The following is a 17,500-nucleotide window of genomic DNA, read 5'->3' as shown; positions in this document are numbered from 1 at the left end:
TGTGTGTGTGTGTGTGCCTGTGTGTGTGCCTGTGTGTCGAGGCCTGACACGTGTCTCATGGCTGTTTATTTCTGTGTTTCTGTCCCAGGCGTTCCATGTGTCCTCCATGTTCAAAAGCTCCAGACGTGTGTCGTCGTCCACCCTCTCCCCTCTGTCTGCCCACCACACCATCTGCTAGAGCACACGTCCACACACTCCTAACGGGGGGGGGGGGGGGGCGTACACACACACACACGCATCTTCAGCTCAATGCAGACGTTCACAATTGTCTTCATGTCCTCAGTTTGATTTTCCATGGTGGACGCTGAGGCAATGGCTTGGATGGAAAACAAATGAAAAGGGCTGAAACTCAGGCACGGCGGAGTCGCTGCTAAGCTCCCGCCTGGTGGGTTCGTTTGGTTGTAAAATCCCTCGAGAATACTCTGTCCTGAGCGCTACATGTTTTTCCGACTTCCACCGAGCTCTCTGCAGCCCTGTTCCAACTTTTTGTACGCCTGATTTATGTGAAGTAAATTTCCTGTAAATGGTGAGTGAACTGTGCTAGATGGACCGCGGGGATTCATAGAAGGTCCTTTATAGGTTCCATACGGATCTTGAACAGGTTTGGTTTTTGTGGTTTAATAAGGGTTTATTGATAGCCTGTGAGAATGTAGTGACATTTAAAAGGGTTCGAATCACTCTCCATTTGCCGTGACTGAAAAACGGGCGAACACATAATGTGTTTATGGAGCTTAAATGTAAACTGATTATACACATTATGTATTTTTACATTGACATTATCCTCAAATACGAGGAAACGCTAAATAATGTAATACATATAAACAATATAAAAAAATAATCGTTGAGTTTGCACAGAGCTGTGTGAATGTAAGCATACTAAAGGATGTGATGTACTAACAGCGTAGATGCAAGTCATTCTGAGGGTTTATGCCATGATTCATGTATATATTATATATAACGAGTAGAAGAGTTTCATGTGGGTCACTCTAACAGATAAGCAGTTATACAGTCCATGTAAATAATCCATGTGTGCATTGTAAAATGTGTAATCCATGTTTGTAGAATATATTTGTGTCAGTTGTGTCTTTGTTGCTCCGATCCAACAGTGAATTAAAGGCAGCAGTGATTTTTTTTTATAGTTTTCCCCCTCAGAAGCCTGGTCTTATTCCGTTCCAACCCATTAGACACACACTAATACGCCCCGATACGTCCTGTACCTTGGGAGAGACGACGCAGAGAACCAACAGGTGGACGAATTAAAACCATTCCATAAGCAAGAAGTGTCCAATGAATGCTCGGAAGAAAGAAAGACACACGCCTGATTTTGTTCACATATTTACTTTTACTTCAATAACAATACAAGACAATCAGAACACTTTAGGGTTTGTTATGTACAGGGCTCCCCGAAGATCGCATCAAAGTTTGTGATCGTTTTTTTTGGAGTCAATCGTTCTGTTTGCCGTGACGCAAGCCAAGGGCACGTAGTCCATCACCAGCGGTCTGTGGCAGAGGGCTGACGTTTTGGTCTGGATGTGAACTTGGACCGGTCAAGAGTTAAGAATGAGCAGGAGGAGGCCTTCCATGAGTCTCCGTTGATATTAATAAAATGTTCCACTGTGACACGTTAATTATATAAGAAGGATGTATAGACCCACGCGCGCTCGCACACGCTCAAACTTGCACACACACACACACACACACAGACATACGTGCGCGCACACACACACACGCAAGCACACTCAGACTCACACACACACACGTACACTTTCGCTCTTTCCTCTTATAGTATGTAGCCTTGAAAAGCCACTATAAAGTCATGCACATGTTCTTTAAAAATGATTTTTTTTTTGGCAACACACAAGTGCTTCTTTGACACACTGTTTGCTTGCTACGGGGGAAGGGCGACACCCAGCGGAGGAACCAATAGAATCGAAGACAATGACCGAATGAGGATCAAGCACCAATGAGAAGGGAGAGAACAGGAGGGCTTGGGTGGAGGGGGCACGAGGTGAGGAGACCGAGAGGAAGAGGGGATTCTGTCAATGGATCACAGTCATAGAAAAGTAACAAAACGTGAAGAGGGGGATAACCTTCTCGTGGTGATCGGCAGATAGAAGCAGGAAGGAGCCGTCAAACTCAGTATCATCATCATCATCATCATCCTCATCAGCCGTCGCCGATGTACCGTCGTCTCGTCTCGACCTTTATACACAAGTCACTCATTAGGGATAGCCATTTCACTCGTTCAGAATTGTAGCTTGTCATCTCTTTTACTGTGTGTGTGTGTGTGCGTGTGCGTTTGTGTGTGTGTGCGCGCGCGTGCACGTGTGTGTGTGTGTGTGTGCGTGCGTGTGTGTGCGCTTGTCGTGTGGTCCCCAACGGCTCTCTCTCTCTCTGGCTCGCCTCCTCTTCCTTCCCTTCCCTGCTTTCTACGCCCCCGATCACCACCGCCCTAGTCACAGGCTGGTCACCCGCTGCATCTGTCCGTCCTCCCCGTCGCAGCCGGCGTCCCCCAGGTAGGCCTGCTCCCCGTTGGCGGCCAGCAGCGGCGGCGGCGGCGGTGGCTGGTAGAAGGTCTGCAGGTGGTTGGGTCGCGGCCCCAGCGGGGGGCGGCCCATGCTGTAGGGCAGGTCCAGGGCGGGCCGCTGCTGCTGCTGCTGCTGCTGCGGCGGCGGCGGCTGCTGCCCCGCCCCCGTGGGGCTCAGCTCCTCGGGGCCCTCGGGGCTGCTGTCGGGGTAGGACAGGGAGGGCGGGGTGGTGCGCGTGTAGAAGCGCGGCGGCGGCGGCGGGGAGCTGCCGCGGCTGTACACCTGCGGGGAGTGGCGGGAGTAGAGGCCACCGCCGCCGCCGCCGCCGCCGGAGGAGGAGGAGGGCGGGCTGGGGTCGCGCGAGGCGAAGATGTTGGTGGGCGGCGAGCCGCGCGGGAAGACGCCCACGGGCGGGGAGCGCCGCTCGCCGGGGTACAGCGGCGAGGGGTTGGAGTCCCGGGCGTAGATGGGCGAGGAGTCCGGGTCCAGGTCCACGTCCGGGCTCAGCGGCAGGGTGTAGGTGTCCGAGGAGTCCTCCCGGTCGCCGTGGTAGCGGAAGGACCCGCGCTCGGCGCCTCGCTGCCACCCGTCCATGCCCCCGCCGCCGCCGCCGCCGCCGCCGCTGCCCCCGCTGCCCCCGCTGGCGTCCTTGCCGTCAAACAGGAAGGACTCGTCGCGCTCCATGTCGCCGCCGCCTCGCCACACCTCCAGCGCCCCGTCCTTCTGCTTGTACTCCTCGCTGTCCTGCTCCACCAGGCTCCGCCAGCCGTCGCGCTCCTTCAGGAACAGCGGCTCCTCCTTCTCCCGCTCGGCCCCGCCCCGCCACCGGTCCATGGCGAACTCGTTCTTCTGCGTGATGAAGGTCTCCTCCTTGTCCGACTCCTCGCCGCCGCCCCGCCACACCTCCAGCCGGCCGTCCCTCTTCTCCAGCAGCAGGGGGTCCTCCCGGCCCCGCCCCGCACCGCTCCGCCACTCCTCCATCCCGTCGTCCGGCATCTGGGACAGGTGGGCCTCCCCGCCGCCGCCGCCGCCGCCGCCCCCGCCCCCGCGCTCCCGCCAGTCCTCCGCCAGGCCGTCCCGCTTCAGGAGGAACATCTCGTCCTTCTCCTGGCCCGCGCGCCACTCAGCGATGGCCGCGTCCCTCTGCTTGAGCAGCAGCGGCTCCTCCAGGGCCTTGTACAGCGGCTCCGCCTCCTGGGGCGGCGGGGGCGGCGGCGGGGGCAGCGGTCTGTCCCGGTAGCGGTCCCGGTCCCTCTCCCTGTCCCGCTCCCGCTCCGCCGCCCCGCCGCCGCCGCCGCCGGGCCCCCCCTCGGCCGCGCGGTGCCGCGACAGCGTCCCCGGCGTGCGGCTGATGGTGGAGTAGGGCCGGGCCTGGACGTCCGGGGGCCGCGCCTGCTGCCTGTCCTGCAGCAGCCCGCGGCGGCCCAGCGTGCACTGCAGCTGCGCCCGCTCCGCCGCGTCCTTCAGCTTCTCCTTGGGATCGGCGTTGCCGGGCGCGTGGGCGTGGGCGGCGGCGGCGTGGGCCCAGCCCTCCTGGAGGCGCGCCTGCACGGCGGCCACGGGGTGGTGGAGGTCCTGGCCCCTCAGCAGCACCCCGGGGGGGGGCTGGTGCAGCAGCTCGGGGTCCCCGGAGGCCTGGGGCCGGGCGGAGGGCCAGCCGTCGGGCGGGCCCGGGCGGGCGTGGTGCGCGGGCATGGCGGGCGCCCAGCCCTCGTGGGCGTGCTGCTGCTGCTGCTGCTGCTGCTGCTGCTGCTGCTGCTGCTGCTGGGAGTGGCGGGTGAGCGTGGCGCTGTGGGCGTGGCCGGGCCTCTCGTGGAGGGGCCGGGCCAGGCTGCCGTAGCGCTCGGGGGGCACAGGCATGGGCGCGGCCGGCCGCAGGTTGCTCTGCACCAGCTCCGAGATGATCATCTTCTCCAGCGCCGCCGCGTCCGACAAGTTCCGCCGCATCCCTCCGCCGCCGCCGCCGCCGCCACCCAACTCCGGGACCCCCCCAGAGTGGGGGGAGAGGAGCGCCCCGGGGGAGACGTCGTCCACTCCGAGACCGCCGCCGCCGCCGCCACCGCCGCCGCCCCCCTCCCCCCTCAGGAGGTCGGTGCTGCCCACCACGCCGGCCCGGGAGCCCGGGGCGGAGGCCAGGCCGTGCAGGGTGAAGGTGTTGGGGGTGTAGCCGCCGTTGAGACACACGCTGTCCAGGCCGCAGGGCTCCTGGCCCTGGGACACGCCGGCCTCTGGGGGGGGAGACGCAGCACAAGGGACACGGTGAGGAGACGGAGACGCGGCACCACAATGCTGGGCACGCGGCGTCAGCGGGGCACAGCTGGGGGTGAGCGAGCGTGTGTATGCATGAGAGAATGGGGCTCTGAGTTTGGTTTGGGGGAGTGATGATTCGCCGGGGAGGAGTGTTCGGGCAGTGCAGGGTTTCCTACAACACTTTACAGCTTAGCCTTAACTACGACGTCATTTTATTTTTTTAATATATATAATTTTATTTATTTTATTATTTTATTATTTATTTATATTTATATATATATTTATAGTAATAGTATATCTAATAATAAATAATAATAATTATTAGTATAGTAAATATTATACAAAAGTATAAAATAATCTAAACTTCATTCACTCTCTGTGTACAGATCAGGCTGCAGGGCAACAGTCTGACAGCCTGCATGAAAATAAGTGTAAATTGTCCCACAGTAAAAAGAGTGCACCCCCACCCCACCACCCCACCCCACCACCTTAACTAACACATTTTCTGCGGGAAACCATGGGTGGTGTAAATACTTGGGGCAAGGAATTGAATCCTTGGGTGAGTCATGAAACAACCACATGGAGATGCTGTGTCCTCATGATGTCTCTACGGAGGTGGAGTTAGAATGGCGAGATAGTGAGCATAGTAAAACAGTGCTCGTACTCGTACTCTTGTTTCTGAAGGTTCCTATTGGTCCGTGGGACACGGAGGAACGGGAGGACGGGAAAAGGGGCGGAAAAGGAAAAAGACAAACAAACATTTCAGGTTGTAAAGGAAAAAATATCTTTGCTCGACTGTGGTTAGGGAAATCAAATCGTCCAACACACTCACACGTACACTACATACACACGTCCATTCTCCAACACTTTGCACAATAGCAACATAATGTGTGTGTGTGTGTGTGTGTGTGTGCGTATGCGTATATTTGTGTGTGTGTGTGTGTGTGTGCATAGTCACTCAGGGTGTGTTTACTACTTTACTCAAAACACGCCAAAAAACGCATATTACACTCGGGACTTGCACTAGGACCTGGTAACGGCCAGAGGAAACGAGTGCGTCTCCAACATGACCCAGAGGTGGGGTCAGAAGGTGTGGGCCCACAGGTTGTCTGGGACGCACACGGCGCTCTGCCCGGGCTGTACCTGTGGAGGTGAAGGGCTGGCTGTAGCCCTGGGCTAGCAGAGTGTCATAGGGGGACGCTCCGGGGTGGGTCTGCAGCACAGGGTTGGTCAGGAAGTGGTTCCCCAAGGCAGCTGAGGAGCAGAAGAAGACGGCGGATGAGGTGGGGGGTTAGCGGAGGTGGAGGAGGAGGGGCAGAAAAACACGATTAGGCGGAAGGGGGGGCAGGCGGAGGAGGGGAAGAAATAGGCAGAGGAGGTGGAGGTGGAGGAGGAAAAAAGGAAAGAGGAGCAGGAGGCGGGGGAGATGGAGATGGAGAAAGAGGAAGGTGACGAGGACGAAAGCAGTGCGAGCACGTGGACGAAGAGGTGGAGGAGGAGGAAGAAGAACAGGAGGAGGAAAAAGAGGAGGAGGAGGAGGAGGCGTGAGGACGATGAGTAGGCAGAGGAAAAGGAGGAGCAGGAGGAGGAGGAGGAGGAGGAGGAGGGAGGGCGTTCATTCAGGTTCCAATGACACACAGACTGTGGGTCTTTGGGTGGCGCTGGGTGCAGCGCAGGCGGTCCCTTACCTCTGTTGAGGGTGGGGGTGTTGTTGACGTCTGCGGCGATGAAGGACGACTCGGTCTGCCGGCGCACCGTGTCGTTCCACATCCTCCTGATGCGGCTCTGTCACCACGCAGGAAGAGCGTTAGAAACCCTCACTAACTAGACGACGTGAATGTTAAAGGGGGACATGTTACACCACCAGGTGTGAGTGTGATCAGGTGAGTCAAGCCGTTGTGAAAATCTGCCTTTTCTGGCACGCCTACGTGTGGGCGTGTCCACCTGGATGTGCGCTGGATAGATCAGTCTACACTGGTCCACTACACGGTGGACTGTAGCAAACGTCGCTCATCTATCTGTCATACGTCTAGGTCAGGGATGGGCAACTTTCATGATTAAGAGGGCCACGATTTTTCATCATCACCATCAGAGGGTCACATGACCGCGCTCGTCACCTAATCGGATATGAGAGAAGCTACAAAAAAAAAAAAATAGATATATAGATATATTCTTTTTTTTATCTTAAATTATCTGCGGGCCTCACAGAGTGAGGATGCGGGCCGCATGTGGCCCGCGGGCCGCCAGTTGCCCGTCCCTGATCTAGGTGGACACGCCCACTTGTGATGTCAGAAGAGGCCGATTTTCAAAACGGCTTGTAACGGCTAATCACACTCACACCTGGCGGTATAATATGTCCCCTTTAATGTTAATGTTTCTAAAAACAACCCATCCTTGTCCGTCTGTCTCGGCAATGTAAATCTATATCCCCCCCCCCCCCCCCCCCCCATTCCCATATCTGCATTTCTCCAAGAAGCTGTAAAATGACCTGAACTGAACGGAGAGGGACACAGTGAGAGCGAGAGCTGGGCACAGAGGGGCCGGTGCTGCCGCCGCGTCGTTACCTGTCTGTTGGCGGTGGCTCTGCGGGCCTGGCTGCTGCTGTAGCGGTTGTTGGAGCGCAGCGCCGCCCCCTTCACAGAGTCCGGCGAGCTGGAGGAGGACCCGCCGCAGCACTGGGAGAGACGCAGGCAGCGGCCGTAGTCCTTCTGGCCCTGCACACAGCGACGCCACACCCGTGGGTACGTGGGGACAAGCCCCAGTGGGAGCGATCGCGGTCTGGCAGTGGCTCCGGAGGTAGAGCGGGTTGGCTGGTAACCGCAAGGTTGCTAGTGGTTTGATCGCCGGATCCCTGATAGCTGAGGGTCGAGGTGTCCTTGAGCAAGGCTATCATGGTTGTGAACGTGTGCGTGAATGGGTGAATGTCAGGCAATATTGTAAATGCAGTCGATTTACCATTTACGGTCCAGCTCAACTAACTGCCTGTAGGGGGCTCGTGGTGGTGGGGGGGGGGCGTTATACCGTCACGTTTCTTTCCTTGCATATTTCGCCCCTCGACGACATAAGAATCCGAGATGAACCGAGACAGGGTGATGCAGGACCCCGACGCGACCCGAGGGGTTTATCACCCTGACGATAATTAAAATATGATTTTATTGCTACCGCAACCAAAAACAAAATCTGTTCAGTTCTACAGTTGGAAATAGCATCCATGGCAACAGTCTGTCAATGATAGCCGTGGTCTGCTATTCAGAAATCAACAGTCTGCTCAATGCCGTAATAAGACCAGTAACAAAGGCTTAGTATTCAACAAAGTCATATGATATGATAACACGATACAATAACATATGACTTGATACGATATCATACGATAAGGTGCCTTACAATACAATACAATACAGACTACACACACACAGACACACACACACACACAAACACACACACCCACACACACACACACACACACACTCACACACACACACACAGTCAGTCACACACACACGCACGCACGCACGCACGCACACACAGAGACCAACCTTCCTGGCCAGGGTGCAGTGCAGTATGGTGATGAGGAGCCCCTGGGCGGTGTTGAGGGAGGAGAAGAGGTAAGCCAGGAGGAGGGAGGGAGCGGAGAGGAAGACCAGGCCTGCAGACCATGTCACGCACTGGAGGAAGAGGAGGGTGAGCGACCCCACCGCCCACGCCCTGTAAGGGACACACAGTTCACACCTCCTCTAGTGGACACACCTGGAGCTATGGAGCCATGGCGAAATGGAGACTGAGTCCATCGGAGTGGGTTGTTTGTGGGTGTGATGGGAATGGTGATGATGGTAGTGGTGGTGATGATGGTGATGATGGTGGTGGTGGTGATGATGAAGATGGTGGTGGTGGTGGTGGTGATGATGGTGGTGATGGTGGTGGTGATGGTGGTGATGGTGGTGGTGGTGGTGATTGTGGTGGTGGTGATGATGGTGGTGGTGATGGTGATGGTGGGGGTGGTGATGGTGGTGTTGGTGGTGTTGGTGATGGTGGTGGTGATGATGATAATGAGGATGACGATGGGGATGATGTTACACTCATTCACACACCGACGGCGGAGTCAACCACGCAGGGGGACAGCCTGCTCGTTGGAGCAGCTAGGGGCTAGGAGCCTTGCTCAGGGACACGTCGACACTCCCTCCGTATTCAGGAGCTGAATACGGAGGATCGAACTCGCAACCTTCCGGTTACGAGTCGACCCGCTCTACCTCCTGAGCTGAGCCGACCCCCTGGCTATGATGAGGATGAGGATGATGGGATTATGATGGTAATGATGACGATGATGATGCCTTGATGACGACGGCGATGGCGACGGTATTCCTACTACCAACCTGAGGTTGTCGTGTCGATTGGAGTCTGGCTTGAGGGCAGCAGAGCTGTGCATCTTGTGCAGGGTCATCACCAAGACAACCAGGTTGAGCTGCAGGCCAACGTACGGAGGTTCAGACATCAGATGTGTGTCCATATCGATCACGTTTGATAATATCGTAGATAATATCGTAGTGCTTACCGTTATTATGAACGCTACTGGTCCAAGGAAACTCCATATGAAATAATTGTCTGTTCGGAGCCAGCACCTTTTAAAACAGGAACAGGTACGAAGCACAGACATATACACACAAACACACACACACACACACACACACACACACACACACACACAGATTTAGTAAAACACAAATAACAGTAAACAATGGGTTCCGACCATGTAGGTCGTGTGCCCAATCAAGACAAGCACAAAAACACATGCACACACACACACAGACACACACGCACACACACACGCACGCACACACACACACGTCCCCACCACCTACGCGGTGCTGGAGCCGTATCCTCTGAAGTCGATGGCTGTGGAGACGGCCACCACCAGCACGGGCACAGAGTAGCCCGACAGGTAGAAGTACTTCCTCCTGGAGTTCTGGCCCTCAAACACCTCCCTCTGCAGCAGGTAGAGCTCCACCGCCTCCAGGCACAGCCAGCAGAACACCGAGAGCAGGGAGAAGTGCAGCATGCCGGCCACGATGGAGCACGCCACCTGCACACGGTCAGGGGAGAGAGAGAGAGAGAGGGAGGGTGAGAGAGAGAGAGGGAGGGTGAGAGAGAGAGAGGGAGGGTGAGAGAGAGAGAGAGAGAGGGAGGGTGAGGGAGAGAGAGAGAGGGAGGGTGAGAGAGAGAGTGGGGGGGAGGGTGAGAGGAGGCCCACAGAGAGAGAGAGGGGAGAGAGAGGGAGAGGGAGGACGAGAGAGAGAGAGGGGGGGAGGGTGAGAGGAGGCCCACAGAGAGAGAGAGGGGAGAGAGAGAGAGGGGGAGGGTGGGAGATGAGGCGAGAAGTGAGAGGGAGGGAGAGAGGGGGATAGGGGGGGAGAGAGGGGGGGGGGGAGATAGAGGGGGAGGGTGGGAGATGGGGGGAGAGGTGAGAGGGAGGGAGACAGGGGGATAGGGGGAGAGGGAAGGGAGGGAGGGAGGGAGGGAGAGGGCAGGGGAGATGGGGGAGTAGAGAGGGACAGAGAGAGGTGGAGAGGGGATGGAGAGAAAGAGAGAGACAAGGGGAGATGAGAGGAGGCAGAGGGAGACATAGCGAGTGGGGAGAGTAGAGGGAGAGAGAGGGGAGGTAGAAGAGAAAAAGAGAGAGATGGGGATGGGGAAAGAGGGATGAATGTAGAGAGGGAGTATAGGTGGGAGGGACAGGGGGGGGGTGGGGGGGGGTGAAACAGAGAGGAGGAGGAGAGAGACGGATCAATGAGGACTGAACTGACTGCTGTGCTGTGCAGTCCGATCAATGCACTAAGCTGAGCTCTAACGGTTCCGTTTAAAACGCTGTTATCGCCGAGGCGTGGCACTAGGGGCAAACACAGGCGTATCCTATGACCTTCATCACGGCCCATGGCATACAGACCCATAACTGAATGAGCTACACCTGTCCTCCTCCCGAGAAGCGCCACACCTCCGTGGCCATTACAGTCTCAAAGGGCTCGACAGGCCAAACACCCCCCCTGACCCAAGCCCCCGAAAGGGCAAGAGAAAACACCCTTCATCAGCAAGGAAGAAATCCTTGAGGAGGAACGCAGAGTGGGGGATCCCTCCTTCCAGGGACGGTCAGGAGCGCAGTGGGTGCCAACATTTCATATACATACATACATACATACATACATACATACATACATACATACATACATACATACATACATACATACAGTACATACATACATCCCTAATACATACATACATATATACATACATACATACATGCATACATACATACATACATACATACATACATACATACATACATGCATACATACATACATACATCCCTAATACATACATACATACATACATACATACATACATACATACATACATACATATATACATATATACATACATACATACATACATACATACATACATACATACATACATACATACATACATACATATATACATATATATATACATACATACATACATACATACATACATACATACATACATACATACATACATACATACATACAGGCAGAACATATTAAATTGATGATGGGGCGCTGGCCGCCGGTTAACCATAAAAGGAGTGTCCAGGCATCCAGTGGCAGTCACCGCAACACACTAGAACGTGCTCAGTGTTGAGACGCGTGGGAGGGGGGCCGGGGGCGGGGGGGGTGGGCGGCACTCACCGTGAACTGCGTCTTGTTGGCCCCCACGAGGAAGAGCAGCTCGGTGATCAGGAGGTTGGCCCACAGGTTGCAGTGGATGTTGCTGTGGTCGCTGTGCCAGGGCGCCCCCTGGCAGCACAGCGTGGTGAGACAGCCGGCCAGGCACACCAGGGCCACCGAGATGCCCACCCACGAGACTCCGGACACCAGCAGCTCCTCCACTCCCACCCCGGACTGGGAGGGGAGAATCGAAAAAAACATTAAAAAAAGAGAACAATAGAAAAAGAAAACAGGATGGATGCTTTTGGCTTTTGTAGACACGCTATCTGGCCTTTTTTTTTATCATGGAGCGGACACTTTCTCTATGGTGCCTACGATAGGGGTCGGCACGACCAATCACAAGGGCTCACAGCTGGGACTTGTCAGCCGGGAGTCTAAACATCCTACCCGCGATACTGTCCCCATCCGCCCCGGAGCCAGTTTCAATAAAAAGAAAAGTGATGAATCACAGTTTCGTTTCGTTAGTTTTGCTGTGTTTGTATTTATGTTAATATTTCAGCAGCATTGCACCAATTCATCTGGTTGGAAGGACAGAATTGAAAAAAAAGTATAGAAACATTCCGTTTTTCATGTCATTTCAGAGAGTAGCATCACCGCAGATAACGGTGGACGACGCACGGCGTCCAAACACAGGGTCTGTGTGTGACCTCAGACACGCGCCGGCCTGCGTCACCACAACCCCAGACGTCCCGATACATCATGGAAACGAACCGGCCAGGGAGGTAACATTTGCAGTGTCTGCGTGCGTGCATTGCACTAATGGTAGTGATCTAGAGGTTTTGTTGGAAGAACTAACTTTAAGAAAACCTCCATGTCAGCAGCCACTAAAAATAAAATGGGACTATTGCACTATTATCAAAAAGTAACTTGCAGCACAGGAGAAAAAGGAGAGACACTCCACATTATGTAAAGGAAATGACCTCTAGCAAGTAGTGTCTTCCATAAATCGTATTTCTCTGGCAAGCTGCTGCGCGGTTAATGCAGATTGTTCTTTAAATTGCTTCCGTTAAAATAAATGTGCCTTGTTAGGTTAGGTGTAGCGGAGTTAATGAGCAATATGATGCTATTTACACACATATCATTTCACCACTACCAGGTGCATTTAATATAGAGCTCCCTGTGGCTCCTGTAGTTTTCTATTAGTGTGTCAGGGAATGGCTTGTGATCGGCTGTGCCGACCCTTTGGTGTCTTAAGCTTTGGAGTACTCTATGAATTTCTCTCTTCTCTCGAACTATCATTAGACGGTGCATTCATCCTGTGAATTGGGACAACAATAATCGAAACGGAAAAAGGTTTATATGCCCTGAAACGGGCTGTACAGGGACTCACTTCAATCACACAAGCTGTACGACAGAACTGTTTAGTCTAACACCATACCCCAAAACTGCCATACGCTCTAATGTAATCACCCTAAGTCAAACAGTTTAGAACAGAGTTTTAGATCCACAATGACACTAACGATACAACAAAAAGCGATGAATAATTAATAATGTGCTAATCCGATTGGCCGAGACTCCCGGCCCAAGTAAAGCCTGTGAAATGAGCGAGTGAGTGAGAGGGGGGGGGAGGGGGGAGGGGGGGAGCACCCACAGCAGGCTGCTGGTACGTCATGAGCACGGCGTAGCTGGAGAGGTGGTTGCAGGCGCAGGTGGTGTGTGTGTTGTTGGAGTGCAGGAGACGGCAGCCCTGCGTGGACCACCTGCCGCTGCCCGAAGGCCCCAAGGAGTTCCAGAAGGAGCAGTTAGGGCCGTAGTGGTTCTCCTGCTGTGAGGTAGGAGGGGGGGGGGGGGGGGCATCGTTTACATAACGTACACAGATCCATACACTGTGTTGTGTATCCATACACATAGACACACGTGCACGCAAGCACACACACGCAAGCACGCATGCATGCACACGCACACGCACGTGCGTGCACGCGCGCACACACACACGCACACACACGTGCACGCGTGCACACACACACACACACACCACAGCACGCCACAGAGGACGCGGCGTGCGCGCTCACCTGCAGGTGTCGCAGGGTGAAGATGACGGGCTCGGAGAGGTACACGATGTTGACGCCGCGGTGGACCGAGGCGGAGATCACGTGGGAGTTGACCACCAGGCTCCGCCCCCTGACCTCCGACCCCTGGCTCAGGCCCATGCCCAGGCGCAGGGTGGAGTTCTTGGTGGTGAGGAAGGAGCCCAGGTTCTTGAAGAGCGACAGCACCAACTTCACCTGGCCTGGGAACGCAGGGGTGTGAGCGGAACGACGAAAACGTCACTCAAAACCAGAAACCGTACGGTTGAACGACGGCGGGAGAGTGGGCGAACGACGGCGGGAGAGTGGGCGGACGACGACCGGTCCGAGCCGCCTCACCCGGCCTGAACCGGTTCACCAGTGTCAGCTGTTTTTTGCGGGTCCTCCAGACAAAGGACGACGCAGGGTGGTCTGTGTCGAAAGCCGGTTTATTGTAGAAGTTTGCAGACAATGATAACATGACCTGGTGCTTCTTGTTGCCACGTAGGAGGGCTTTCTCCCTGTGTGTGTGTGTGTGTGTGTGTGTGTGTGTGTGTGTGTGTGTGTGTGTGTGTGTGTGTGTGTGTGTTGATGGCTGGTTTAACCCGTGCACATTGATTTGTCAACGCACAACGGTTGTGCTGCCTCAACCAGACCCAGAGTCCAATTAGTCTGACTCGGTCCATCCACACACACACACACACACACACACACACACACACCCACAATGATCCATTCACATTCAGTATGATGTTGTTTTGGACATTTAACCCTGCTACTCAAAAATATGACCACTGTTCCAGCCTGGATGCCAAACCCATTGTCCAAATCGATCTCTGTAGATGGATATGAAATATCGCATGATTGTTAAAGCTAGGGGGTAGGCAATTTGGAGGCACCAGATGGTGCCTCCAAATTGCCTACCCCCTAGCTTTAACAATCAACTTACTGTCGCCGTACAGACAGATTTAAAAAAGATCCGATCAAAATATATCCCACTCCTCCCTTCCGACCTGCCTCCAAAGCCGTGCCCGCAAAACACATGACGTGGCTCGCTAGCTTAACCAATATGGCCGTTAAAAAGGGCTGATTATGGTTCCACGCCGACGCAACGCAAGGACCACGCAGACGTGAACCTGTTTGGGTTCTGCGTCGGGTTTTGGTGAGCGGACCAATCACAGCCCTCGCTGCTGCGTCGTCTCGATGATGCGTCCTCCTTGCGGTGGACGCAAGGAGGCTCCGCGAGGACGTAACGGGGTCCTTAACCCCCCTTGGTAGACAGGTAGGTACCTGTGAACGTCGGGATTGTAGTACCCCGACTCCAACTGTCATCGTATACTTTGTATTGCGCTGAGCCTCGTTTTGGGTAAAAAAAACAAAAAACGTCTGTTGAGTGTGACTGTGAACGAAGCTGTGAGTGATGAGGGGATTTACGGACCGTTGTTGCTGTACTGCTGCAGGGCCAAAGCAGAGATCTGGAGAATGCTGTCGCTGTCGTAGGAATAAGGGAAGGTCAGGTCCGGTATCTCTGCTTCTGTATTCATCACATACACCTCCAGATCTTCACACACACACACACACACACACACACACACATCCACGCACACACACACACACACACAATATATTAAACATTAAGTAAACTTCACGCAAATTCCAAAATACTCAAAAGCACGCAACAATAGGGGCAAAATATAGCATAAGCCCACACACCGACATTAGGGGCTCTGTCGCTGAAGCGGCCTTCATACAGATTGTTAGCCAATAGGAAGGCTCCTTTCTCCACTGCGTCCAATAGCAGAGAGGCAGAGCGAGACTGGTCGGCGTTGTTCATGTCTGCCCAGGAGATCAGCGCCTCAGGTCCCAGCAGGTTATCCACTGTCTGGACCACCGCCTGGAGGAGAGAGAGAGAGAGAGAGAGAGAGAGAGAGAGAGAGAGAGAGAGAGAGAGAGAGGAAACAGACAGAGAGAAAGTGTAAAAGAGGGCAATCTATTTTTACATCATTTACTACCGTCCCGTTGCTAATACTGTGACTACTGCTCGAAACACACAGGGACTATCCAATTAAAAAAAGTGGAAAACATGTTTTTAATCTTCTTTGGGATTCAGACCATGCCATACATAGTAGGGATGTGAATAACTCAAATTTTTCATGGTCGAATAATCAGTGGGTGGTATGAACGAATAATCGATTATTCAATGTGTGCCGACATTCACAAAGGCAGCCATGGATCATCGGCAAGAAATCACTTAATATCTTAAACGCAAAAAAACAAACTTTAACAGTGATCAGTATTTGTGTTGTATGCATATATATTAATATTTATGCTTGTGTATTGTGCATATTGTTTTTCTGTACATGATTAATAATAATAATAAAAACTAATAGTGCTACAGAACCAACATTAGTTCCGTCCGTTAATTCTTGTTTATTTGAATGGAAAAAAAATGTTAACGGTCCAAATGTTAAAAATCAACTTTGACCCCCAGGAACGAATAATCGAATAATCTAATATTCTGACCCATCCCTAATTCATAGTACGGAAAAAAGGACGAAGGAAGATGAGGGGACGAAGCAGAAAAGAGGCACCACCCAGACTACTCCACACCGTGAGTATTAAAGCACAGCGACGTGTTCACAACGTGCTGTGGCCACTACGACCCTCTCCTCTCCCTTCAGGGGGGGAAACCTGCTCACCTGAACGTAGGCCCGGCACGTACGCTCCCTCTTCTGCAGCTGGAGGACAGACCAGACACAACATTCAACAGCTTTGGTTAGCATCGTTAGCATTTGGCATTTCGCTCATTCACATCCTGGAAAGGTCAGAGTAGTGGGGAGTAGCGCCCTGGGGGCAGGGCGGCCGTAAACCTTGTTGTAGTTGCGTGCGGCCGATTCCTTATTGGCCGGCCTCAGGGCCTGCAGCTGGGAGTCCAGGATGTCCAACAGCTGCTCGATCAGCTTGACGGACATGCTGACGTCGCCGGCGTAGACCCGCCCCCGCGTCAGGTTGACCAGCTCCCCGGCGATGTTTGCTGCGTTCTCTCCACTCTTGATCTACCGAGGGGTGAGGTGGGGGGGGTCAAGCAAGGGAGTGGGAGGTTTGTGTGTGTGTGTGTGTGTGGGGGGGGGGAGAAATAGTGTATGTAAGTATTTGTGTTTGGTTGAGAGAGAGAGAGAAAGTATATGTGTGTGTGTGTGTGTGTGTGTGTGTGTGTGTGTGTGTGTGTGTGTGTGTGTGTGTGAGGGTGCGTGTGTGTGTATATGGGGGTATGAGAGAGTGTGTATGAGAGAGAGAGAGAGAGAGAGAGAGAGAGAGAGAGAGAGAGAACACATGTGCATGTGCGTGTGTGTGTGTGTGTGTGTGTGTGTGTGTGTGTGTGTGTGTGTGTGTGTGTGTGTGCGCGCGTATGTTTGTGGGGGTGTGAGAGACAGAGAGAGAAAAAAGTGCATATGTGTATGGGTGTATGTGCATAAGTGTGTGGGTGAGAGAGAGAGAGAGAGAGAGGGAGAGCAAGAGAGAGAATGAGTGAGACAGAGAGAGCATATGTGTGGTGCGTGTGTGTGTGCGCGTGTGTGGCTTTATGATGCCATCGATGCTGGCATTTAAGAGGGGAACTCACTGGCTGACTGTAGGCCATTTGCACACACATTATGTCTGTGTGCGTGTGGGTGGGTGGTTGCGGGTGACTAACCTTCTGTGCGATCTGGCTAACCCAGGGAGAGGTGCAGTGGAAAGGTCAGGGCCCCTGGAGCTCCAGCCCAGCGGGGACAACATGCACTGGTAGGAGGCGATACCTGCACAGACGATGAGAGAGGGAGTACAACGTGAGAGAGAGCGAGAGAGAGAGAGAGTGGGGGGGGGGGGGGGGGGGGGAGAGATAGAGAGAGAGAGAGAGAGAGAGAGAGAGAGAGAGAGAGAGAGAGAGAGAGATGGGGGGAGATAGAGCAGGAGAGAG

At 54.0% G+C, this 17,500-nt stretch overlaps 2 protein-coding genes across 2 annotated transcripts in view; one reads left to right on the top strand and one right to left on the bottom strand.

The window, feature by feature from the left end:
- ppap2d (phosphatidic acid phosphatase type 2D) overlaps positions 1-191 on the top strand; it is a gene marked incomplete at its 5' end in the record, with an annotated part of 20,782 nt that extends 20,591 nt beyond the window's left edge. The window contains one exon of the mRNA XM_084464981.1: positions 89-191. Within this exon, the coding sequence (XP_084321107.1) occupies positions 89-178 (90 nt within the window). The 3' untranslated portion in view covers positions 179-191. The remainder of the gene's footprint in view (positions 1-88) is intronic.
- Positions 192-1,486: 1,295 nt separating this feature from the next.
- adgrl1b (adhesion G protein-coupled receptor L1b) overlaps positions 1,487-17,500 on the bottom strand; it is a 30,638-nt gene continuing 14,624 nt past the window's right edge. Inside the window, 18 exon segments of the mRNA XM_084465988.1 lie at positions 1,487-4,756; positions 5,449-5,466; positions 5,922-6,032; positions 6,467-6,563; positions 7,343-7,492; positions 8,315-8,483; positions 9,149-9,237; positions 9,328-9,394; positions 9,635-9,855; positions 11,498-11,710; positions 13,128-13,301; positions 13,549-13,766; positions 14,981-15,103; positions 15,256-15,436; positions 16,242-16,280; positions 16,413-16,598; positions 17,237-17,274; positions 17,277-17,339. Coding sequence (XP_084322114.1) covers positions 2,457-4,756; positions 5,449-5,466; positions 5,922-6,032; positions 6,467-6,563; positions 7,343-7,492; positions 8,315-8,483; positions 9,149-9,237; positions 9,328-9,394; positions 9,635-9,855; positions 11,498-11,710; positions 13,128-13,301; positions 13,549-13,766; positions 14,981-15,103; positions 15,256-15,436; positions 16,242-16,280; positions 16,413-16,598; positions 17,237-17,274; positions 17,277-17,339 — 4,457 coding nt within the window. The 3' untranslated portion in view covers positions 1,487-2,456.

The sequence above is a fragment of the Micromesistius poutassou genome (genome assembly GCF_964030765.1).
Source record: "Micromesistius poutassou genome assembly, chromosome: 3".
NCBI classification, from domain to species: domain Eukaryota; kingdom Metazoa; phylum Chordata; class Actinopteri; order Gadiformes; family Gadidae; genus Micromesistius; species Micromesistius poutassou.
The sequence above is the reverse complement of the archived record's forward strand: the minus strand, read 5'-3'. Positions and strand labels throughout refer to the sequence as shown.